This window comes from Rhodnius prolixus, unplaced genomic scaffold, assembly GCF_049639745.1.
Source record: "Rhodnius prolixus isolate KJV_2025 unplaced genomic scaffold, Rpr scaffold_4, whole genome shotgun sequence".
In the NCBI taxonomy this organism is placed as follows: domain Eukaryota; kingdom Metazoa; phylum Arthropoda; class Insecta; order Hemiptera; family Reduviidae; genus Rhodnius; species Rhodnius prolixus.
Window position 1 is genome coordinate 33891670 of NW_027411614.1, and position 26423 is coordinate 33918092.

Sequence of the window (26423 nt, forward strand, 5' to 3'; positions counted from 1 at the left end):
TTTGAAGGCTGAAGAGAAGATATCATTCATTTCATAACACATATTTAGATTGACATGAGTTTAGAATGCTTGTTAGAATAGGAGAGCAGTGACAGAGCAAGAACAGATCGTTCCTTTAAGGTAACCTCCAGGGATAAATCGACTTATTAAATTTTAGGTTGTTTCAATTCTTACCCAAGCCTCTCCTTGTGTTGATGATGCTCTTTTCTTTGGCTAAATTCATAGGCACAAACGTAGGGTACATTTTTTCGTATTAGTAATTTACTTTATCTCCAAAATTACGTTAATAATTTCTTAAAGATACATGGAGCAAAAAGTAATCGTTGAAAATATAGTGCCCAAACCCACAAAAATAAATACTACTAATTCAAAAACATAAAATAAGGTACCTCCTTCTAACAATCAATATTTTTAGGCTACCAGTACCTAACAACATAGGTACACCCACAACAAAAGAAACAAGCATTCTAGAAGGGTAATGGACGTAGAGATATAAGATTTTATTCTCCTATTACAGCACTACGCAGATGGTGAACTTTCCAATTAGAGCAACAGAACAATTAGCTTGATTATTTTCATAAGCATTAAAAGATATTTTTTTGTAAGATTTTAAAGAATTAAGTTTTATTAAATTCATCTTTAATTTAGGAATTTATTAAGTTTAGTTATTCATCTTAAAGAAAAAATAAGAAATCTAAAACAATGCAACAGTAAACAAATCTTTTTTTTTTTCAATTATTAAACCATATAAAATTTGTAATGTTCATAAAGAATACAATAATTTGCATAATTAATATATTCCCGGATTTTATTATTCAAATAAGTGGGGTTAATATTTGGAAAAATATCAAGGAATATTTTAGATGTTTGTCGAGGAAAAACTATACAATGTAATGGTAAGTTGAAAATAAAATTAGATTTTAAATATGCTTATAGGCTTTTAGAAAGATAATTCATTAAATATTTGTGAACGTACTTGGTCTCTCTTTCATTATTCATCATCTTCAAGTTGGGTATTTTTAAATTTACTGACTGTTGATAGCATTTCATTATCCTTTTTAATGGGATAGTCACTACTGTTTAGACATTATGTAATGAATGTAAACGTTAACTAAATCTAGCCAACAATGTTTTAATATGAAAGTAATATATTTGTTTTTATAAGCAGGCAAAAAGAGCATTGTGGTTCAGCCGCACAATTAATATCATTCACCCCCTGGATGGGAACTAATCATTCATTAGCCCGACGATTTAGCTTCGCAAAGAGCTTGACGAATCGTAGGACGTGTGAAAGTTCGTAGCACATTAATTTTCATGATGCGCCTAGTATTCTCAACCAACCATGCTCACAAATCGTTTATCTGATCTAATTTGTGAATGTATTGCCTGGAGACCAGTGAATTCATTGTCAATTTCCCTTGTCCATTATGAAAATGAATATGTGCGAATCAAACAAAGCACATTCCAGAAGAATGATTGCTATTCAGACGTTCGACTAACGTATGCTCATTCTCTGTTCTCTATTCACACGACTTTGGCGGCATTTTTACGGATTTGTAATGTGGCTATTATTTTCTCAAGGTTTCAGATTGGTGATAAGTCTAACACAATATCATCTTATACACGCATTTTAAGGGATTCAAATAACTCTAGTTTTTGAATTATAAACATATTTTTTGCAGGCATTTCCAACAATTACATAAAGACATAAAAGAGGTTAGCAACCACCCAGGTTTTTACGTATTCTCCTAAAAATCCCTATCGAATTATTTGCCTCCTTAATTTTTTTTTTGAAACGTCATATAAGAAACTTACTTGACAATGGCAGAGAAATTGAAAATTTTTAACTAATGCGAACAGAACAAGTTTTCGACTCATTCTTAACTATTAAAATTAAAACCAGTTTTTGAATTATTACTTTGTTAAGTAGGACGAGTAACTGTATTTGCTTTTTATTTAATAAAATATTAATACTTGCCCGTATAATCGGTCTTAACGTAAAGATTCAGCTTTTTACAAGCGATTTAATTAATTACAAAATCCTTTGTGGTAAAAATAACTACTAAGTTACTAGAGCGTCCTGACGGCAGAAATTTTAACGGAAACCCAATTCAAATTGCTACCTGGGAAGTAATGGCTCTAAAAGACTTGCACTGCAAGGGTGATTTCAGGAAATGGTACCGAATTGCTCACGCACTCGAATTAAATATTTAGATTAAAAGAGAGATAAGAAAACAAGATATTTAGTATTGACAGAAGTCGAGGCACGATTGAAGAAGAATTTTTCAAAGAGCACATGGAGCGAGTGGCTTTGGCATTTCAGAAGAATCACATTAAGTTTTTTCTTTACTAAGTGGTTCCGTACGCTACTTCCAAATGTGTACGTTTAAAATAGGGGGGAAAAAACTTGCTTTTTAAGTACATATTTCATCACTAGTTAGCACAATGACAATAATTGATTGCTAAGTGAAGAAAGATTTCTTAAAAGAAGAGCTGTTAAGAATGCTTTTTTCAAGATCAAATTTTTGCTCTTGTTCTCAGTTTGTCATTGCTGTTGCCCCAAATGTTTTGGCATAATTTAGTGAAGTTTTGGAGGGCTCTTAATGTTCTTCACTTAAATAATAACAAATACTTATATCTTTAGCTTGTTTTCAAGAAAGATTAATTTTCCCTTTTAAATTTGTTCAGACTTAAATAATTAATCCAAAAAGTTTGAAAATCATAATCCGCAAACAAATATAACACAAAATCAAAAAAATGATCCCTAATTACATGTAATAAATTCAGTTTTTTTAAATTTCATTTTTTAAATACCCATTCATTCAACAGGGTTTTAAGGGACTTCTCAATAATACTACCAACATTTTGTTTAAATCTAAAACATTTTAACACTAACTCTTCTTATATTACCAAGATACCTGCTTAAAAAAGAGAGGTTTTTTTCCCCCTAAACTAACTTTGTACGTAGACAAAGGAGATACAATTTGTGAAGAATCATTGTACACTGTACTGTTTCAGAGTTGTAGGAATGTTTAAATGAAGACAATCAATAGAAATTCACGACATTGATTTGGCAAAACAGAGGTACAAATTATTTAGTTTACAAAATTTGTAGAGGCTAACAAAACAAAATAAAAGTAAAAATCTGTTTTAGTGGAACAAGAGGCAAGCAGTATTGGACATCACACACGCTATTCAACAAGAATTATCTACTAATGTGGGTGTGTGTGATATCTAATATCAGTGTGATAGCCTGTATGATCAGACCAATAATTAACCACCTGTAAACGTCCGTCTGGTAACAATACATGATAACTACCTCTGGTTAGACCGTTCTCTTTAGTCTCCACTTTACCCATTTCTAAACCACTGGAGTGATCGCTTACACGATAACCAAAATCATATTCACCAGCATCTTCTTCATTGTCGTTGTTCCAATCAGCTTGGTCATCATTGTTACTGTACTGCCCTAAACCTGCACCATATTGATTTCCTACAGACTTCATTGATTGTGGTGAAGTTTTTGCGACCTGTTCTTGTTCAGCTAACTGCAAATAACAAACGACGATAAATGTGTCACTTTTAGAACTCATTGAAATGTAACGCTAAATAATAATAATGCGTCTATTTCATCAAACCCTTTTAATACAATATTTATAAAATAAAAGTATAAGAATTTAAGAAATAATAAGAATGAATAAATTCAACCATTCTAGTGGGCAACAAGAAAACCTCTATAAGAGGACGTCACCTCATCATACCAACAAAGCCTGATAAAATCCCTCCAGTTTAAATATTCTTTATTTCTTCTTTTGACATTTGAAGCTTGCCAAAACACCTCACCGTGTACTCCGCAAGAACTGGGCCACAGAGCAAGTGCTCACTTTTTTATTACTTTCTTTTATTATTTATTGCCATTACTTTTTCCCCCTCTCTTTGCTAGTGAGATTCGTATTATTGATATCTTGTCTAACATTAGAAATGTATAATTTTTATGCTTTCCCGAAATAAATAAATGTTCCATAAATATTGGAAGTATGGAACTTCACAGAGATATTCAGTGATAATTTCTCTCTTTGGCACTTTTGATATTCCTCGACTTTCTATTTATTTTCTTTAATTTTTTTGCTAATAAATGTTAAAAATCTTCTTTGTGTTCCTGCAGTTCACCAGTAATTCTTCCCTTCTTCAGAAGATTGATTCTGGTTTTACCTACTCTGAAATAATTACTCATCTAAACTAAAGGTAAAACGACGGGTTTACAGGCGTTGTTTAGAGATGAGCATCGGAAAGTAGATTTGAACTTTAACAAAACTCCCACCCTTGCTTTCATATTTCTATTAACCAAAATTGATATTGACCTTACGATCCCAATAAATACGTTTTCCTTTGAACTACTCCAGTCACTCACGTTGTTCAAAACGTTCGCTTAGGTTTCTCTACCATCTGTCATCTTGCTGGCTTCTATTATTCTCAAACTTGAATCCATTAAATTTGTAATGCGATTCTTTCGGAGTCGAATGTGCCAAAGTATTTCAACTGTAGAAAATCTGGTTAGCTCCGCAGTGGTGGATAAAGGTAAAAATATTTCAACACTAGTTTCTTCGTTTTTCCCAAGTAAATTCGATCTCCAGATTCGACCTGTTTTCTTCCTTTATCAAGATTATGCTTCTAATCTCCATTGCAAATTATATTCCAATATAGGATAATTATTTCAATTCCTTTTAAATATTAGAAATTCCTTTATTATGTAGTGCTCCAAATTAATATAATACGATATTATATTAAAAATGCTGGAGATAGTAGGTAGTGCTGCGAACTTACTTTGTCATTAATTCTATTGGGCAAATTTCTTTCAGATAATTGATCTCTAAAAATCTCTCCAAATCAAGAGACATGAGGGAATATCAATATTCACATATACCTGTCCTAGCACTGTACAAGATTAAACATTTGTTAAATTCTCTCATTTTATAATTATTACAGATATTGGAGAAATAAGTTTGAAATAATTAATATAAAAATTATTAGACTTAAATAATACTCACTTGATCTCTCTCCTCTTTAAATGTTCCTTTCGGTAAAGGTGAGTAATGATAAACGGGCATAGTTGGTCGTCTTGAACTGTAGTACATCAGCGCAGGCCCTACAATAATAAATAATAATACTCAATCTAATCACATTTTATATTGTGAACATTTTGTTGATGAGAGAAGTAGTCGATTATCTTATCTAGCCCTCTCTTAAGTTTTTGGTCATTTATTTATTTTTTTCTTAAAATGAAAATGATTTTTGTTACAGCCCCCCACAGAAAATTTTGGCAATTTTCTTAAACATTTGTAAACTAAACAAAGAGAATAATGTTAACAAATTTGGTGTGAACACTCACACAACTTTTTTCTTACAACTATTCCTAAAGTTCTAACTAACAAATTTTCTACAAACTCAGTTACATGTAATTCTTACCACTTTATAAGGTGATAAGAATTATAATCCTTTAAAGTACCTCTAAAAAAAAAATACCCTTGATTGAAATTTTAGGAAAAATGTTTCAAGTAAAAGTTGTCAATGTATGGGTTTTGTAGCCATTACCCAAATTTAAATTGTAATTTTAAGTGACATTAATCGAATTTCCCTGTAACAATGTTTAGAATAAAGGTCATCAGACTAACATAGATGAAAACTAGGGCAAGTTTAAAGAATAGCAACGCGCCCGTTTTTATAAAATTTTAAAACGATGCAAAATTGATTCAGTAATGTGGTACCATTACCATTGAAATTTACTGCTATTATCCTAAAGCTTATTGCAGCATCCTTTGTGAGCACCCAAACTTTGAACTTTCTGCAAGTTTTTATTTTCAAGTAACGGCTAATAATCGCGCAAACATCGATCAATTTGGTCAATGGCTGTTAGAAAAAGCACACTGTTGAATTGCAGAAACCTTACAGTTCAACGTTTCCTTAATTTACCAGTCAACATTTACCTGGAGAAAATATATTAACAACAAAACCACCTTTATATCTGAAGAAATGATTGCATTAATACTAACACCTTGTTTTGAAGTAAAATTCTTAATTCTTGATTGAAACCTGAAATGATTTAGTAAAATTGTTACTCGCCTGATTGTTGTTGTAAAGCTTGCCCTACTGCTTGATTAGTTTGCGCTTGATAGTCACCGAGTCCTGCTTGCTGTAGGTAGTAATTCAGCCTGGCTTGTGTTTCATATTGTTGAAGTAATTGGGTCAAATATTGGATTCCGTATTGCGACTGATGACCTTGATTAACCTGTACATTTACAAACTTTCTTTTTATCCTATATTGAGGGAGCAATTATATTGTTAAAAGAGTGATACAGATTTAGATCGCCTTAATAAGTGCACGAAAATTAGATCGAATAATGGTTGTTATCGACCGCAATATCTTGATGAAATATTTGTTGGCTATTGAGAGGCGGCCATAGGTTTATTTGTAAGCCAAAACTCATTTATTTTTGCATATTTTATTTTAGTTTATATATTAGTGATTATTTTTTCTTTTCTATATATTAATTAATACATTTTTTGTATACATTCTTTTTTACAGGTCCTAAAGGGGGCACAAATTTGCCGAAAAGTTGGTAAATAAAATTTATAAATTTTGTCAAATTACCAACAAATATTTCATAAAATCCATTAAAGAAAAAATCTTAAAGAATCTTAGTAATTCGTTCAGTTTTTTGCCTATTGTAGAATTTTGTTTGCCAAATTATTATAACATATGCAACTCCATGGTAGTTACCGAATATATTAAGTTTACGAGAAAATAAAGTTAATCATTTCTCAGCTCACTGTCATGGACGTACCGTGGAAAATAGCTAAACTTTTTATTTCCTAATCTGGGTTTTAAACTTTTGTAGTTCCTAAAGTTCGTCACCTTGGCTACGAGTCCTCATGCAACAGTTAGACAAGAAGAGAATAACCGGCATTAGATCATACCAGGGACAAAGCCGACAATACATATATAAATGTAAATATTCTCAGAATCCAACAGGTTAGTTGAAGCTGCCAAGAGCCGAGTGTTGCTAAGTGATAACGTTATGATTTAAAGTAGATTTCAACTCGTGAGAGCCCAAGTTATGTAGGTGTTACTTTTTTGCCCAAACTTTGTTGGTGGGTTAGTTGACACGGTAGGTTAGTTGACACAGGAACCTAATAAATCAACAGTACATCATTCCTCGGAAACATTATTGTTATTATTTTTTTTCCTTCTTAACCAACTCAAGATTTCTATATCATAGAAATATGACACTTTTTGTGTATTAATAAAAATATAGAATAATCAATTGTAGATGATGACATTAGGACTCTGATTCAGGAAGATCTAGCTGGATGAAGATAACTAGATCTAATAAAATACTTTTTCTTCTAGCATTCTTTGGAATTCAACTTCAGCAAATTCTATTGGAAGAATGGCTGCAATTCAATTATCTAAGGTGAGGATGGATCGAATCTATGTATGTTTTATTTAAGACTCTTGAATAAGAAACATCAATTTTTAAAAAAGAGATTCTGTGAGAGAGCACGAGCGAGAGTTGGAAAAAATACAATCTATTCTACAAGAGGAATGGCAGGATGTAAAACTTGCCATTCAACTTAAAAATCACCTTCACTTCCGAGTTGAAATATTTTGGGTGTGAACTGAATATCTACGAACAGGAGACAATGCAGAGAGCTATAATTAGCTAGTTGTTCAAAATAAATAAACAAATAAAATTATGACTGCTTGAGAGAGACAGAATATTTATAAAAAAAATACTCCACCTAATGTAAATACTAATACAATGAAACTGGAATATTATCGAGTCCATATAACATCAAGCTAGTTATTAACAAGTGTACGTATCTATTAAAAACTTTGTATTGAATAAATATATAAAAATATTTGCTTTTAAAAGAAATCAGAGGAGTGCTTTGGAACATTATCAGCCATTCCTAATTGTTTGGTGTGGAACAGGGTAGCACAACCAAGGATATCATGTTCCTTCATGACAATTGTATTGATGAAGTAAACGAGGGCATGTGGCATCAGTTCGATCGCCAGAGGCTGTACCTCTCTTCACTGGCCAAGGGTTTGTAGCTGATGCCAAAGAGGCACAGCAGAATAGTGCCAACTCTACTGGGCGTCACCTAGATCGAGGTGAATAAAAATTTAGGACCGCTAATGACAAAACTGTCGGCACACAATTAGTAATAGCCGTAATATTTAAATTTAACTTGTCAAACGATCACATTCATTTGGGTCATTTTAACTGAACAAGTGAATTTGGATATTCTGAAGGCAATATAATTGCAAGAAAAAACACAAGTAAATTTACAATTAAAAAGCTTGCTTCTAAATATGATTAGCTTGCTAATAGTTAGTAGTGGGTGTTGTAATTACACACATTTAATTGCAAGGGTAATTTATGACATGTGTACAAACCCATCTAGTTCGCTAATCAGATTCTACAGTGGTTTCCGGAAAGCTAGTACTAGTTAGTTAATAACTGTTTGTTACAATTAGTTAAGGATAATTTTAGCTGGACTTTCAAGCAGACATTCAGGGTCTTTTACAATTCACTGTCCAATGATCGACAGTATAATCTGTAACAAGAAAAGACTGCATAAAGATCAGCAGTGCACTGAAAATTGGCAGCGGACCCCAAATCGAACCTTAAAGCGCGAAAAATAAAAATTCTAAATACTTCTGCAAACTTCACAATTTAGAATTATTAGAAAATTTGTCAACTGCAATTTTAGAAATAGCAGTCTAAATAAAAGTGAATAAAATATTCTAAGAGAGTGTTCACACGAGAATTCTTAAAGATTAGAAAGACAACATTTGCAAACCGTAATCAAATTGATTTAAATATCCTCCATGGATTTTTTTTTCCACATAGGAACACCTTATCATTAATTGGAGCCAAGGGCAACTCATTCACTAATTTCCAGTTATTTAATAATTGATCTGTCTCATCTATAAACTTTCACCGTTCTGTTCAGCTTGACGCTAATCACTTTCAGTTTCCCACATAATTATAACATTTTTTTCTCCTAATATATTATAGAACCTAATTGCTGATTAGGTTTCGAAAGAAATTTTTTAATTTGTGATAAAAAAAAGAGTTATTTATTCCAAAATGTTTATAACCAGATTATACTTTTTAAAATTTATTTTATTTTTTTAAATTTAAGTCTTTGTGATTGGCGAGAGAAACCTTTTCTAAAAACTTGCAGGAAAGGGATCTCGATTAGAGAAACACAGTCCATCAACGGTCAGTAATCTGAAGGAGCGCCAAGATAGAGGAAATGTAATGAAATGTACTGAATTCCAACATTTATTTCAGCTCACACAGTCTTAACCCTACTTCTGCAGTAGTTAATGCACAAAAGATAGTGGCGCTAGAATTTTAGAATTCAGTCTGGAAGGTTTCCTGCATTGAATGAAGATGAATTTGTTCAGACTCCAAAAGAAGATAACCAGTAGCACTTTGTCTACTTGCTCTGTGGAGCTTCAACTGCGAGAAAAGCTGTGCAAGGGTTTCAAAACACGAATCACGCGACGATCTCATCATGCTACCGACCTGTTTTAACAAGAAGTCTTTGGAATAAGAGACACACAAAAAATATTTCTACGTTACTTCTGGAACTTACGTTCAACCCTTTTATTATTCTTCTAAAATTATTCTTCCACCAAGAAAGCGCGTGGAAACTTAGCCTGGAGATCTGTCGTCTGAGATCTGGCGATTCATCCGGTGTAGTGTAGATTTTGACTTCCGATGCTACTCATACCGACTGAGTCATGGTTCTTATAAAACTGATATATCTACCACTTATGATGGACAAAAATCTGAATCTTTTCAGAAATAATAATAAATAAAAAAGCCACGAGGGATAAAGTCAAAGATATTATCCAGAACAGCGTATCCAACAACATTTTGAAAAGAGCTACTTTACAGAAAGTAGCATGAGAAAAATACACTGCACTTCATTTGTGTGCGAATGTATGTTCGGTATCTAAGATGAAAACTGGGGAGTTTAATGAGGCTTCATCGCTGTGAGAATATCAGTCTCATTAAAATCCCTAATCTCAGCAAACAATATTTCTTTAAAACGCTGATTTTATTTGTCCGTAGCGAGCTAATTTTTATTATTTTTGACCGGTTTTGGATATTCATCTACCTCAAACTGTTTAAGTGACCTCTTATAGTGGAAATCATTTGCATAGTAAAACCTTGCATGCTGTGACAGATACAGCAAAAAATCAGCGGTATTATCCAGCACTGTATTACTAACAATTTTGTCAATATTTTTTCTGTAAACCTTACATATTTAGTTAATCAAATTCAGAACATAATTAATTTATCGCTTACAGCGCCATGTTTTTAATTACATTAATAAAACCAATAATATTTTTACTTTTGATGAACATCTTATTCAACGTTTGAATAAATGCGAGGTAAAGGTTAAAACAATATAACTTAAATAATTACATATTGTTGTTGTTGTTGTTGTGGTTGTTCATATTTCTGTTCGTCCTCTTCTTGTGTCGTAGACTGGGTTGGTTGTACATAATGGAAAAGAGCGTATTGCTGAGGTTGCTGTTGAATGTTTAGGTATTGCTGGTATTGTTTTTGCTGTTGTTGTTGTTGTTGTTGTTTCAAATAAGATTGATATTGCTGCAGTAGCTGCGCATATTGTTCATTCGTAGACCATGGATACTGTCTCTGTTGACGACTGCCATTTTTCTTATCATGCGTCATTTCTCGTTTCTCCTTTTCACTATTTCCGTCACCTACTTTCTTTGCATGATGTGGTTCCAATTGCATTACCCTCTGTAGTTGCATTATTCCATTTAGACGATTGTTTGCCTCACCTCCAACATATAGTACGGCACCAATCAGAACGTATATCTGCGCAAAAATACATTAAATTAGAGAAGAAAGAAAAATTGTATTGTATTTATTGCTTATAAAGACTTACAGCAAGTCTTTGACAAAAATTATTTATACATAGCTTAGGTCTGTACCAAAAAACAAGGGAAAATAAAATTTTTAAACAAAATTCTTAACATAAAACAAAAATAAGAACTCTTTAGCACAAAATTAAAAGGCTCATAATCATGCACAATACCAATCATCATGCTGTTCTTATGTTGAACACATTTATGCACAAATAATCACAATTTTGGTAATCCTTGAACTGAGTCTCCTGTTGCTCCTTAATGGATTAACTATAGAGCTCCAGGATTTCCCACTTCGTCCTTACCATAAACCGAGTAACAAAAGCTTCTTTATTTAAGCCACAAAATCCTTTTAAATTCATAAACTGACCGGATTGCAGAACTTCTTCCCGTACTATGGAAATTGTAACTTTTCATATTTTTTGACGGTTATCAGGGTATAGAAATTTTTATAAAATCACAAATCGTGATAACCATGATGTTTGAAGTTACCAGAGAGCTCTCTAGTCTGCGTTGGCTGGTTCGTACCCGCTACTTCATTTCAGATTATTTGATATAATTAAATATTAGTTCGAAATTCTTTCTAATTGCATCTCTATTATATAACAGGGAATAGGTAAAATACAAATGACCCGCATATTGAGCAATATGCTTCATTCAATTCGGTTTTAATTATTATTTCCTCTTATTTTCGCTTCATTCTTTTGTTTTCCGTGTTTTTGTGATTTAGGTTTTTTTACTTCTTTTTATTCTGCTTTAAATTTATGATTTGTTTTATTATATTATTTTAAATGTCAATAAAGTAATAATTTGTTCATCATAGAATAGCATTAAATTAATCTATTTTCAAAAATCCTTCTTAACTATAAATTCAATTATATTGACAATGAAATCAACTTAAAATCTGGGACTTTAACTGTATATTTACAATTCGAATTTATTAAATAATTTCAGATTTTATTTAATTATAATTTCTCTTTGATCAATTTTGACATATCTGTATCTACATAGATATTGTTTAGAATTACCAAGTTATTGTCATTAACATTCAATTTTAATGCAACAATAGTGCAACTGTATTTATAGTTTATTTTCAACAGAATGTTAATAAAAAACAATTAATTTGAATTTTCAATCTTAGGTACCTGTTTGTCTAGGTTGAGCTGAACACTTTAAGGAAGTGATTTTTCCTCATTTGCGGAAAAAAAAGTTTTCATTATCACGTTTTTAGATTCTTTCCTGTAGTGACCCAACATTAAATATTTATACCAATGCCAAAAAGAAAGGCAAAATAAAAAAGCAAGTTCGAACTGTAAAAAAATATTCATAAATAAGCTACATTCTCTTTACACTATAAATTATTAGCCGATTGTAGCCTGATTATATACTTTTATCATGTGACCTTTCTAAACAATGGAGGTAATATACAAACAGACAAAAACAAAAAAAAAGTCTAAATATGTCCAATGATATAACAATTCCCTTCTGGAATTCATATTTCTATTTAGATAATTATGCAATTTGTGTGAATACGTAATTAAGGAAGTGAAGTCTGTAGCAAAGTGTAGTAATTACCAGTATGATTCTCAATGTAAACGCTGATCCTCCAATTGGCACTTGCAGTAAAAAAAAAAACAAAACTGTAGGACCACTTTTCGAGAATTAAATTTGGCCAGTTCGTTGCGAGAAGTAGGTACCACGACAACTGAATGGTCAGACGTAATAATGAGTAGTATGGCATTCGATTCTCTCTCTTGGACTTTGATTTTAATTAATATTTATGTGTTTATGGGAAAAAATTATTGTAAGGTAGTAGCCCGTCATGGTGGGGGAAAAAGAAAAATACATAAAATAAACATCCTGAGGAAATGGTAATATCACTGTGAGCATTGATTCTGAAGATAAACGACTACACTGCCATTCAAAGAAGTAAGACTTTTTTAAAATCTTGACAGTGACCTACAAACCAAGGTTTTCAGATTTCAAAGTTTCATCCCATTAAACCTTTTGTCTCGAATGTCCGGACTCCCTTGAAGTAACAATACTTACTAAACTCTTTGAATTAACTATGACAAACTTTAGAATCAATTGTGCCGTCTGGAGGTCTGAGAAAATTACTATGGAATTTATTTTCTTGCTCCTTCTCAACGACAGGACAAATACAATTTCAACTAGATCCGTCTGAAGATCAGTTTTCTTTGGGTTAACGAGATATCACTCCTCGAACTAGAGCCGAACCCTGCGGCTGCTCTTCTGTTCTGATACCGTCTGCTTTAAGCACTTAAGTTCAAAAAATTATTGTTTCTTTTTGCAGTTTAAAGAGATCATGTTACCTTAATGATTTTGTAAACATAATCTCAGTAGTCCCTAAACAAATGACAGTTTTAAAAGTAGAGGTGCATCCCTGATAATGCATTTTTTTTTTTTGAATTTCAGATTGTTTTCTTCACTTAGTGAATATATGTAACTTACACGTAAATCTATAGCCGTATATAATATATATTTTTCCCTTGAAAACTGGTTCCAAGAGATTATGTTAGAGAGGTGTGATTACAAAGAACAGAAAAATGTTCTTTCAAAAGTAAGCAGTATGTTCGAAAGAACTACACAGCAAGATCGTCCTAAGAACAACTAACTATAGAAATACGGTTTAAACCGAATGAACATGAGAATTCAATTCATTCTCTGGTTCTAATCAATTTTGTTAAACGTGTTTTAATGCAGGGAGATTTAACAAAGTTTACGGTCTGAAAAGAACTGTTTCAATTAGAATTGTTGCTGTAAATGAGAGTTGTTCGCAAGATTTTTCATCTTTATTGATTGATCTACATCTACTGCATATGTCTAAGATTTCTCCAATTGTTTCATGAAATATTGCAAACTAGATAAATCATTTCATTTTTGTTCTTTTGGACTAAAAACTTCCGTCAAAGAAATTTCCCATGGAAGATTAAAACTTATTTTCAAGGAAGAGGAAAAAGTTGTTTTATTAACAATGCTCCTAAACAACAGTTACAAAGACAGGTGGTTAAATAATGATTTTGTTCAAAGAAAAACAAAAAAAATATGAAAGTATTAAATTTTTCCTTTAACCTATTATGAACATTAACCATACCTTAATCTGTTTTCAGACTCTTAAGGAAAACGCTTCTCATCATCTATTTAGCGCTTATAATTGTATAAAATATGGTCCTTTGACGGGAAAGCAGCAACTCTTTTGTCCTTCTAAAAAGCTCTTATAGTAAATTTAATACGTCTTTAAATAGGAACTTCCGTTGCCTGGCTGATGTACGCAGCAGACAAAGTAACCGCATAATATACGCATAACTGTAACACTTTCCTTTTTAATATCCCCTCCATCTTTTGCTAATAATTTCTCCTTAAATTTATTAACAGATCAAAACTTCAACAGCTAACTTTTAGTTTTTATACAATACTAAAAGATTTATTCAATGAAAGTAAAAGTTGTTGCTGCGATTGTGAGGCTGTTAGATTCATATAGATATTTACTATAGATATTTTCAGAGGGAGTGATGCTAATCCACTACGCCTTAAAAGATCTGCAGTGGCTGCCTGTGTATGATTGTACTTCTTGATAGATGCTGAGCTCTCGTTTGCAACACACATATGAGTGTTGTGTCGTTAGGCTGGGATATCCAATGAAAAGCCGGTAGCCTTGAAATGGACGAGCTGAATTTTTGGCTAGTCCACTTTTCACAAAATTAGCTATAATGTCCGCCAATAAGAAAAGATGAGGTTTTATATGAATCTCTCATTTATCTCTTCCAACAACGGAAAACTTCCTTTTGCATCTCCTTGTTCTAGTTAGGGAATCCTCGACACTCCAAATTTTGATAATGTACTATAACTTCATAGATATAGAAAGCAGCGATGGTGGGTAAATACACAAAGTAAACAAATATTTACTTTAGTGTAAAATTTGATTTTATATTTACTATTTGTATTGAAGCGGGTGTTCCTCAAGGAAGCATCTTATGACCTATCCTATATATTATATACACAGCAGACATACCAATCCTTCCTGAAACTGTCCTCCTAACTTATACAGATGATACCGCTATACTTTCTCCTCACATTGATCCGGTAACTTCACACAGAAACCTTCAAACTCATCTCTTTTCTCTTGAGGAATGGTTTAAAAAAATGGAAAATCAAGTTAAATGAAACAAAATCTCAAAATATCACTTTTACTCTCCGCCGCATCACTCTTCCTCCGATCTTCTATGATTCAATTCCAATTCCTCCTGCCAATGTTGTCCGTTATCTTGGGCTTTATTTAGACAAAAGACTGACTTGGAACTCGCACACACCACTTAAACTAACTGAAGTTTACAGGCATTATCGACTACTTAAAAGACTACTAGACCAACGTTCAAAACTTTCACTTAATAACAAATGACTGATTTACAATTCTGTACTAAAACCCGCCTGGACGAACGTTATTGAACCGTGGGGTTCAACGAAACGCTCCAATCTTCAACGAATTCAATCTCTTAAAATTCTCCTCAGTATCGTTAACGCAAGTTGTTGCTAGTACTCGCTGTAAAAGTTTTCATCAGAACTTGCACTTTTATTCCAATCCACTTATCATCTCATCACCATCCAGATCATCTTCCCAGACGATTGAAACGTCAGTGGCCTCGCGATTTTCTCTCTTCTGAAGAGAGTAGCTAATCCTAGAGTGTTATCACTGCGGTAACTTCTCCCCTCAATTAGTGAGTTTGTAGTGGTGTCAGCTATTGTCATTGTTACTAATAGTGTATTTGTAGCGCTGGGGCAACTTAACTAATAAATAAATAAATTACTATTTAGCAACATAAATTTCCTTCATGTCAACTAAAATTCTCGACTAGGAATGACATTTTATTAAACCGTAAGTAGCAATTATTAGTTTCAGAACAGTGCCTGGTTTAGAGATCTTTTAGTCGAATTAAAGGTATGTATAATTAAAAAGTGACGAACTTGATTAAGTATAATACAGTAGATAAAAAGAAAACGCAGCCTTGTGAACAACTTAATACAAAGAAGGCCATCAGTATTGCTGAGTAGCTAGCAGAGTATCATTGTAAGGGAAGATCTCAGAGACGTCTGTTTGGTTGATGGAAGAAGGGTTATGGTAGAAGAAAAAAAAGAGAGGAAAGAAAAAGTGGCATGAGGAGGACTTTACTCTTTTCATTAGGGCGTTGCAGGCTGACAAAGAGCGACAAAGGAACATCTCAGCTCCCACTTGGCCCACTTGAAGCGAGATGAAAAACAATTCATCTTGTAGGCGCACACCCTACCATCGGACATCCTAAAACTTTTCTTCCTTCTCCATGTCCCTGCCCCTCATTTTAACTTATATACCTTGGACTTTTTCGGACAAGAAGGCGGAAGTAGAAGAGATCTGGCAGGTTGGCTGGTAGACATAGATAGGGGACGACAGACAGAACGTAGTCTCTAATAAATTGTTCAACATTTATTGTCTGCTTCAGCGAAGAACAGCGACTTATGAAAGGCCAAACACCACTACATCTCTTTAGCTAATAACACCGAAGAAGAATGGTTTAACCAACCAACCTTCAGCGTATTCATAAAACATTCACCATTGCAACGTTATTTAAACAAGATTGATTTATTCTTGAACTAGATAAAAGTTAAGCTAAATTTTACCCTTTATTAGTTATTCTTTACCAATTAAAAAATAAAATAAGATAGTTCTGCCAGTCGGAATTATTATCAAAATAAAGATGGTAAATGAATAGTGATTTACTTAACGCTTTTAGGCAACTAACCTACTTTAATTATTCATCCAAAACTGTGAGCCGATATTGTTGCGAATTCTTCTGATCTGCCTTGTTGATAGTTATTTTAATCCAAGTTGTGTTAAATATTTCTAGAATGGAAGTTTCAGAATTGCTTAATAAAATTCTACTTTAAAAAATTGACTACTGGTCCATCTAAAAGAGTTTTCAATGAATTAAACAACTTGATAACTCTTGTGTGCTCGTGAACACGTTTTCTTGTAAAACAAACGTAATTTCTAGTACGAAGATAAAAGGAATCCTGGAAAATGATATACCGTTAGAAAGTCTATTAGACAAGGAAATTTTTATAAAAAGTGCCAGCACCTAGGTCTGATAATGATCACATAAGGGCCTAATGAGTTTTCTTGAAAATTTCGATTACTTTTATTTTTCCAGCATTCGGAGGAAGATTGAGGCTGTTTGGAGAGTAACATATGCTTCGAAATGGTATCAATTTTTAGAAAATTTATCTGTCTTTCTAACCGTGTCATCAGAATCGAATTCGGACTAAAATTTTCTGAGTAATAACATTTTTATTGGAAAAAAGTAATGATTTTAGAAAAAAAAATTAAAGTGACGTCACTCAAGAACAGTGGAAAATATGAAGTTGGCCAATACGTCATTGAACTCCACTTTAGATGTACTACACACAGTAGGCCTATGGACATTATTTACTGGTTCACCCTGTATAATCAATGAAGGTATTGCATTTATGTGATTTATTTTAATATTTTTACCATTTAAGAGCGAATTGAGATTTATTATTTTAACTGATTGTCCTATTCGACAAATCCTTTGGTCCGAATAATTACAAAAAAGAAACCAATTAAGTTGTCAAGTTCTATAGCGTATTCAAACAAAATATAAATATAAAGTTCCTGCAATTTTTCATTTCTGTGCTTATGCTTTTTACGAAAACGCACATGTTCAGACATTTATGGAATCAAAGAAGCTTTTAATTAATTATTTCCGGTGAATCCTAGATAGAAAAAAATTGATGTGATGGCAATACTTCCTCAAATTTACATAGATATACTTCATGCAATGTTAACGTATTGTACGAAGAAGAAGTATATTTTATATATTTTTGAAAATTTTCGCGGAGCTTTAATCAATTAAAAACAAATTAGGTTCTTAAAAATGTGCAAAAAGCTGAAATTTGAAATCTTTCATTCAATTTGAATTTTCAAACAATTTATTGTAATCCACGTCACTTCCGATTTAAGAATCTCTTTTTTTAAAAAAGTATTCTATCACTCTATTTCAGTTGGAAATCAATTTCAATTTGAAACTCATAATAGCGTTTTCCCGTTTCTACCAAAGAAACATTCAGAAAATGGGTATTTCACACAACGATTTTGAATTTTGGAATTCACTGGAAAAGCGGTAGCGTAGTGCGCAATGTTTCAAACTGCTTTAGATAATTTTTTCTTTGAGTTGTAAGGAACAAAGAGAAAGACTGTTAAAAAGGTTTTGCAAAATATTTAGACCTATTCAGGGCAGGAAAAGAATTAAAAAATAGAAAGAAAGAAATAGAAAAGCATTTAAGTGTCCAGCTACGTTTAATATTCTGTAACAAAAGCCAACAGCTTTGCATTGATTTGTATATTACCCAGAGTGCTAGAAATGTCCATCAAGGATGTCTAAAAAGTTCTAGATTAAACCAGTTACAACTTGTTGTACAGATAATTGTCTATTTGTGTGAGAGGTGTTTGAGACACACAGCTTCCCACGTTCACTTTGCATAGATTTTTTAGCCAAAAGATTTCATGGCTTTTATTTTTGGAAAGTGTTTTCAACAATGGCTACATCTCCAGACAATGAAGAAAACTGAAATCAATGTTAAAGGCCAATAAATAATAGAATAATTCGAAGCCAGATACATGTTATGTAAAATGTGAAAAGTAAAAAAAAATAAAGAATGCCTATTTTTTAAGTTCAATTACCACCAAATTAAGTGCACGAACCAAAAGCGACTAGCCATCAAAAACTTTACAATAAATTTCTCATAATAACAATTAAATAAAATCCAAGATTTAGACCGGTATATCAGATAATTTGTACTTACTCTAGCTGAATCCAAATCTATCTTGACAAACTGATTCCATTATTAAACTACTCGTACTTTAAAGAAAATAGTTAAAGGTCTAGCTAATTTTACTTCTTCGGGAGTCTGTCCACTTCAGAAATTCACTCCTAAATGAGTAATAATTGTGACAGTTTTAAATGAAACCTAATTTGTACCATTCTTTGCTTGCATCATTTATTGCCTTGATAGTCATAATATTGCTTGCCATCATTTATCTGATTATCAACAATATAATGCACTCACTGCAATTAACTTGTATTCAGAAATTGATAAATCAGAAAGGCTCCATGATAGCTTACTATGTAGGAACGTGAACTCTGATATAGCGGAACTGGGTTGGATTTATCATATTTACCATCAACAGCCAATTGCACAGAACCTAATATTTGATATTAAGCCACGATTTTAAAAAAAGAACTGCTAATTTAGATCACCTTTTACAAAAATTATTTTCTGTTAATATATTCATGAATAAACATTCAGACGAATAAAATAACATTTATTGAGGTTTACAAATTTAATGTGAGCCAACTAATTATGCAATTTTGATAAATTTAGATAAACATAGATAGCGAATAAATCTAATGTTATTATAAGCATCAACTTTATTTCGTTTGTTAATAAGTTCATACAGTCTAATGCAGATATAGTATTATTTACCTTGGTTATAAATTTATAATACATTAAAATTATGCAGATATATGTCAGCAAGCTGGTACCATATTTGAATAGAATAATAGTGGAATAATAAGCAACAATACGTTGCACTACTCATATTTGTGGTGATGTTCTAATCCCGGACTTTGTTAGAATTTATTGTTAATTTTAAAATATAGCTGAGAGTGTCTCAAGTTGATGAACATTTTCTAAGAAGAAATCACATTTCCGAGGGAAGTCGTTTGGTTCCAGTAAATAATTGACTTGATGGACCAATATCTAGCTGTAGAGTGACAACTATATAATTGCGGGCGAGATTCCAGCCACAAAATAAATGTTTTTTTCCTTCCAGTTTTAGCCCCCCGATAAGCCAAATATTGCTAGAAAAGGAAAAACAAAAAATTTACGGAATGAAAATTTCTATCTAGGCTTTGCATTTAAATGTATGGGATAATGAAGATAAACAAAATCGGCTTATCGAAATACTGGTAGCGTTGTTAGCTTGGTATTGTTAAGGCAACTTTTTTTTTTCTTTTTTTTGTTTGTTTTCGTAATCCATTCGGATTTTTTCCTCCATTTTAGAATAGACTGCTGCACGCTGTTTGTATCCTGCAACTCGCTCTATTTTCTTTTATTATTCCGAATTCATTTCAATATTGTAAATAATAATACCGAATTATAAGAAACCCTTGCGAATTATAATTCTGCATGATACTTAGCAGTTAAGGAGATAAGTTGATAGAACATTTCTCACTAACAACAGCCTCTCGCACAGATTGAATTTTCTTTGGGAGAAGCCCATTTAATCATCTCCACTACTCAAAATTCAGAGAAAATGAAAGAAAAATAAATAGGATCAGCTCCCGGTTCTCAGATCTTATAGTTTGCCTGAATAAGGAAAGAGTTTATAGGCGCTGAGAAAGACAATTAGAAGGTGTAAAGCATTTTTTACTTAAAAACAGGATACTTAGTGAGAATTATATTTCAGTCCTAATTTATCCAATTGGGTCCTGGAATTTAACAACTTAACACAAAATCAAATTTTAGCCACAAAATGAAGTATTTGCGACGCAGTTCAGAGAAGAGAAGGTTCAAAAATCTGACCACCAATCGACTTTACGAACATTTAAAAGTATTTTAATTATTTATTCAAACATTGTAATTTTAATAGATAATTAAATTTGTAAATTTTCGTAGAATAAACCGTGGATAAAACATTAACTTTGCCGAAAAGTCAGTTTAAGAAAGTTGATTAAATTTTTTAACCGCTCCTCAAAACTTCGAAAAATATCGCTCATTTTATCCGCCATAGGAGCATGTTTTTTAAATTATTCCTGATGGTTTTGGTCTTACATTCATTCATCAATGTCTACTTCAAATGAGGAAACTGCTCAGCACTCCTAAAAAGCGGTAATCTAATTGCTTCGGGATAAGTTATTGAAGGTGCCTAATTTTCTAATGAGCTTTTGAATTTTAGTATGCCCTCGGTTTTCTAGACAGCGCAGTTTCTTTGTCCTTTTTTTTTGCGCTGCATCAGGAAGAAATATTTTGATCCAGGACTATTTTGGGGAACAAGATTCGGTGAACTAAAGTTCAAAACTTTTGAATTCTTTTGAACACTAGTAGAAGTGTAAAGTTAAAGATATTATTGCAAATTTCAGTTAACTGTGACACCCACACTTCTTCAATAATTTGCAATATTCTAGTTCACCTCCCAGTTATGCAGTCGTTTAACTTTAAAACCCAAAATTTGAATTCTAACCATTTCAATCTTTGAAAAGGAAAGTATTTTTAAGAATAGATAACTAAGACCGCTTATTTGATTGGAACACATTTTATAATTTACATAACATATTTTTAGTTTAGTTTAGGAAAGTGTTTTATCTCGTGACCGCAAATTTCGAGTTCTTAATAAAAGGGTATTTTACTTTTATTTTTTTCTCCATATACGAGCGATTAGATTCTTAATCAGTAGAAATGGCTATATTAGATAGCCTGAAGGGAAATAACCACTCTCACTTCGCCAAACACAAATAGGTTATAAGCCTTTTGAAGGCTTTGCGCTGCGTAGTTGTAGTGGGTAGCAAACGACGCACGGTGAAAACGGTAATTGCTTCGCTACGCCCGCGTCTCTGTTATATATACATATAAATCCATTGAACAGCTTTCTGCCTGAAAAGCAATTTATAATATAAGGGCATGTGGCCACGTATTATTTGACAGTTGATCCCTCGCTAAATTTTAATAATAATGAATTGTGAATAAAAGGTCAATTTTACGGTTTTAATTTATAATAGTACAATTATTATTTTTTTTAAGTTCTTAAAAACGAACAAATAAATATATCGTTATTTATTAACCATTTTAGAGATACATTGAGTTTTTACTTTTCCTTCAACTAAAAGATAGAACCACTTCTTCTGATATCATACCTTTATATTGTCAATTTAATCTGACATTGTGTTCAATATTTCTGCCGAGTGGCCGATTTTTAATCATCTTTAGAGATTCATTCTTCAGATAAGTGAAAATGGTTTGACGTACACTTTTTATAGCTTCTGTAATCATGCATTACACTGATTTTGGACTACGCACTAGTGACAGTTGTTTTATACGATAAACGTTATACCATAAATGCTTGCAATTTCTTACGAACGAAGAAAAGAACTGTAAACTTACTATCGGCGCTAACATAATGAGTTTTACTCTTCAAAAAAGAGAATGCCTACTTCTTAATTTCAACGATGTATCATCCTCGAAACCCAAATTTTTATACATTTGTTACCCTTAGAATACAGAGGTCTTAACACAAAAATTAAGGATCACATGGTGCCTTCAGTGACTAAAGTGTATGAGTCAATATTTTTTTTTGAAGAATTACGCTGAGACTGGAGTCCTACGTTTACAATTAAAATTCGAGTACAATAAAGGATATGATGGGAGATACTTGCTGAGCGATTAGTGCATTGGACTTCCACTGTTTGAATCCAGCTGCCGGCCCTAAGATTACTTCTTTTTAGAAGCTATTTACAGCTCACTATCCGATGTTTGGTTGTGTTGCCTGTCACGTGAGAATACAGCCGAATGGCTTGCAGTGAATTCAATAATCTCACAAGTTGATGTAAATAAAATGCCAATTACCTCAGATGTTGATGTAAATAAATAAATATGGACCAAGCGAAACTTTCATATACAGATTTCTGAGTTTCTGTAATTTTACTAAAATCAAAAAATATACCATTATTTTCTTTTAATTTTAAAAAAGCATCCTTACTGTGATGACATAATTTCCGATAGTAATTAATAAATAGGAATGCATTCTCTAAACAGCCCTTCTTTATTTAAAAAAAAATCTACCAATCTTTATAACAGAGACTAGCTTGCTGAACCAAATAAATAACTTCTCGCTTTTTTATAACCGAAAATCCATACATTTGCATTTAGAAACCAAACCGTGTATACAGAAAGTAAGTTATTTCAATTCCACATAAAACTCTCACCTCGCCTTAGCCCTTAGAGCTTGGGAGAACTTTTATCACCCTTCTAAAGATCACCTTTTGTTGGAAATAGTAATTTCATAAATTCCAACTAAGATATGTAACCTTGTTTTTTGACATCATATAAAACGATTGGTTGGAGAAAACTTAGAAAAAAAAAAGTAGTTTTCTTTTAAAACTATATTTACAGATAAGTTAGATGAGAAAACTTCAGATTTTTTTCCAATTAAACTTTAAAAAAGTAACTCGAAAATATACTTGGAATATCAACTTATTTTACATCATACACGATCAAAATCAGTAAGTTTAACTTCAAAATGTTTTATTTTTTTTCAATGTGGAGTAATTTTTTTTTTTGTGATAAATTACTGTTTGAACTTGAAATTGAGAAAGTCATCAGCTCAATTGTTATTCTTGAGAAATGTAAACATTTAATCTGGAAGCAATCAATCAACCTTTATGGCCACTCATTTGGCTAAATAAAGAACGCAATAATACAGATTACTGTAAGCCATATTTGTCTCTAAAATATTCTGCTTGACAAAACAAGAAACCAGTGGGATATTTTATCTGTTTGATAAATGTAATGATGCCAATAAATTAGTTCAAAAATACTCCAGACTAGGGTCTGAGAGATCTACGTAGTGTCGCGTTGAGAATTAAATAAAATAAATAGTACAACAGTAAGAGAGATCTTACTACAATAAGTGAACAATTAAAAAAGCGGTGGATAACTGCTTTTATTTTTTGGTAATCAAGAATTGGCGCTTAAACTCAATTAAATGGAATTGAAAAGTAGATTTATATTCAAATAAAATTTCCAGAATTACTACTAAGTTAATTGCAGCAATACTTTTTAAAAAAACACTTTAATAAAAGTCCACGAACGCAAACCTAATCAATCAATCAATCTCGAAAAATAAAGACATTCAAGTTGTTAAATTATACAGCGATTTTATTAAATTCTAACTAGAAAATTACATCAAGAGACACTTTGTTTTGTCGTGATGGCACTGTGCATTCTTAAACAGAAACATCCTTTTACTCTAATTGTTAAAAATACCATGAAGAATGTTCGTATTAGTTTTATGTTAAATTAACAATTACTATTAATCTAAACCTTCTATTTTGGCCCTTTATTTAAATTGTTGTAGTTAATTTCTTTATCTTACATTAACGGAGAGTAGCAAGATAATTTTTAAAGGATTGAAATCTACTAAAGGTGACGCGAAATATAATTGAACAGCCAAATCATCGTCTCATGGTAATCATTACTGGCACCAGCTTCCAGTAGCCTATCCTTTTAAACTTTCACATTTAATATTTTACTGAACCACGTCTTAATGAAAATACATAATACACAATAAAGAGTGAACACCATCATAAACAAAAAGAAGAAGTAATAATGTAAACCCAAGGAAACATAAATAAATATTTTGAACACGAAGAGTGGACTTCGAGTAGTTTGAACACCATGAAGGAATACACTCGTGGGGTTGTTAACGACTTTATTGGAAACGGTCACCCAAGCAAAAAAAAAAAAATATATATATATATATATATATATATATTGTTTACTAAATCAAGCAGAGAATACAGTTATTCTGTAACTGAGGGTCACACTTCAGTTAAGGATAGCCGCAAAAAAAACTTCTTCAGAACGCCAGCCTCCGTTGTGGAAGATAATTTGTGATCAGGAGTTTGCCTAGCTGGAATAGAAAAACAGCTTCCGATGAAAAATGGATGTGAGAGTTGAACCTACAGCTTCTTTTCTTGATGATATAACAAAACGCAAGTAATCAATACTCTAGGCTTGGAAACACATTCTCAGAGACGTTTTTAGCGGAAAACCAGTAACCGACACTAAAACTTTTCTTGAAAGGTTAAAGCAGAACTAAAATCTTGGTAGAAGTCCTTTGGGAAAATCTAGGAAATCTAGGTTGGGGATTCCAGCAATACTGTCCTACCTAACTACTTGTCAAACACAGAGTAAAAGATCTGTAGTTTGCTGCTGACAGAGCCAAAACAAATCTTATCAGAAACTGGTTGATCATATCATTCGTTTTCATTTTTCACCTCTTACAACTAAATTTGAACAGTTCAGAAAGTGAGACAGCAAGAAATATTCCAATCTTCTTAGTATAATAAATGACCTATCTTATTTGAGAGACTGGACACCATTTAAGTACTCAAATAAGATTTTATTGGTATGAAAAGGATATAAACTTTGCAGGTGCTGTTGAATTGTTAAGAATTAGATCCGGGATGAGGTAAGGCCATCCATTATGATGTGGAAGTAGGCAACTGGAAGAAGTCTGGAACCATGGTGATGACCCTAAAATCTTTAACGACCGAATTTCTGAGCATCAAAAGGAATCCAGCAGCAGTTATTCCTCTCTTTTTGGGGCGAAAAAAGTGAATCCCATCAAACAGTTATTCTCTAAATCGATGACGACTCCAGTCCAATTTAAATTTTCTAAATATATTTAGTATCAAGGATTTTAATTATTTGTATTTATCATACAAACCATTTTTGATCTAATTACGCCTCAATTCGTTTATTTTTAATAAAAATATCTTTTCAGAAATGTGAAATATTCGTGTGTATTATACTTTTAAATAATTGCGATTCATAAAAAGAATACTATTAAATCCATTATGTGGCCTGCACTCGTAGCAGACATTAAAAACAAGATTACTTTTACATTAATTTTTATGCTTGTTAAACCTCACCTCACAATGAAAATCAATTGAAGAAAATTAATAGTTGGATGATTCGCCTGATGATTGAATTAGCATTTTATTTGAATATTAATCATCTGTTTCTAAACAAAGCGATTAAGAGTCTAAAGAATTGTTCAACTGGAAAATATTATTGAATAAAGTGGTACACTGTGTGAACAATAATTTCAATAGCAATTAGTAAAATTTCAGATCACAGTGCATAAAATATTCAATGTATTTTTGCAATATTGACTGTTCGAACTCGGGTCAGTTTTCAGTGTTGTTCCTGTATTTCATGTTACCTTTAATCTACAGAGACTCTACTGGCTTTCCTGGTTGGAACAAATGGATTTTTATAGCGGAGAAAGTTAATACTTATTTCTGAGTACTTAGAGATGACGGACTTGTACCTTGGCAACTTGATTAACTGGTTTTTTACTTTTGTAAACGAAGTGAACTTTTCTTATTTTGTTTCCATAAATAATAGATAAAAATAATAATTAATAACTTAAAATTTACTAAATTGAAGAAATACCTGTAAAAGACGCATTGAATGTCACGTGTTGTAGTGGTTATACAAAAAAAAAGATAACGCTGCCGTCTGGGATTTCACAATCACTAGGTTTAACGCAGTCAAGCAAAATGAAGAAGCAAGCAGTCAATGTGTT

The 26423-nt window shown here is 32.0% G+C and overlaps 1 protein-coding gene across 3 annotated transcripts; it reads right to left on the reverse strand.

Annotated features, from left to right (window-relative positions):
- On the reverse strand, positions 1-26423 carry LOC141455491 (uncharacterized). 3 transcript variants are annotated; one of them, XM_074130602.1, is made up of 6 exons: positions 12557-12710; positions 12127-12291; positions 10512-10931; positions 6121-6286; positions 5049-5146; positions 1-3548 (listed from the first exon to the last, which is right to left on the reverse strand). In XM_074130602.1, exons 3-6 carry the CDS (start codon positions 10863-10865, stop codon positions 3213-3215), a joined length of 954 nt encoding a protein of 317 aa, XP_073986703.1. In that variant the 5' UTR covers positions 10866-10931; positions 12127-12291; positions 12557-12710; the 3' UTR covers positions 1-3212. The 3 variants fall into 3 exon arrangements, with proteins under 3 accessions (XP_073986703.1, XP_073986702.1, XP_073986704.1); XM_074130601.1 differs by lacking the exons at positions 12127-12291; positions 12557-12710 and adding an exon at positions 26291-26423; XM_074130603.1 differs by lacking the exon at positions 12127-12291.

Excerpts from the sequence above, each read along its gene's own strand:
- LOC141455491 (XM_074130601.1), bottom strand. Across the intron at positions 6,287-10,511 it reads AACAACAACAACAACAATAT|GTTAATCAAGGTCATCAGTC; the intron begins GTAATTATTTAA and ends GTAAATGTACAG. Across the intron at positions 3,549-5,048 it reads TTAAAGAGGAGAGAGATCAA|TTAGCTGAACAAGAACAGGT; the intron begins GTGAGTATTATT and ends TGTTATTTGCAG.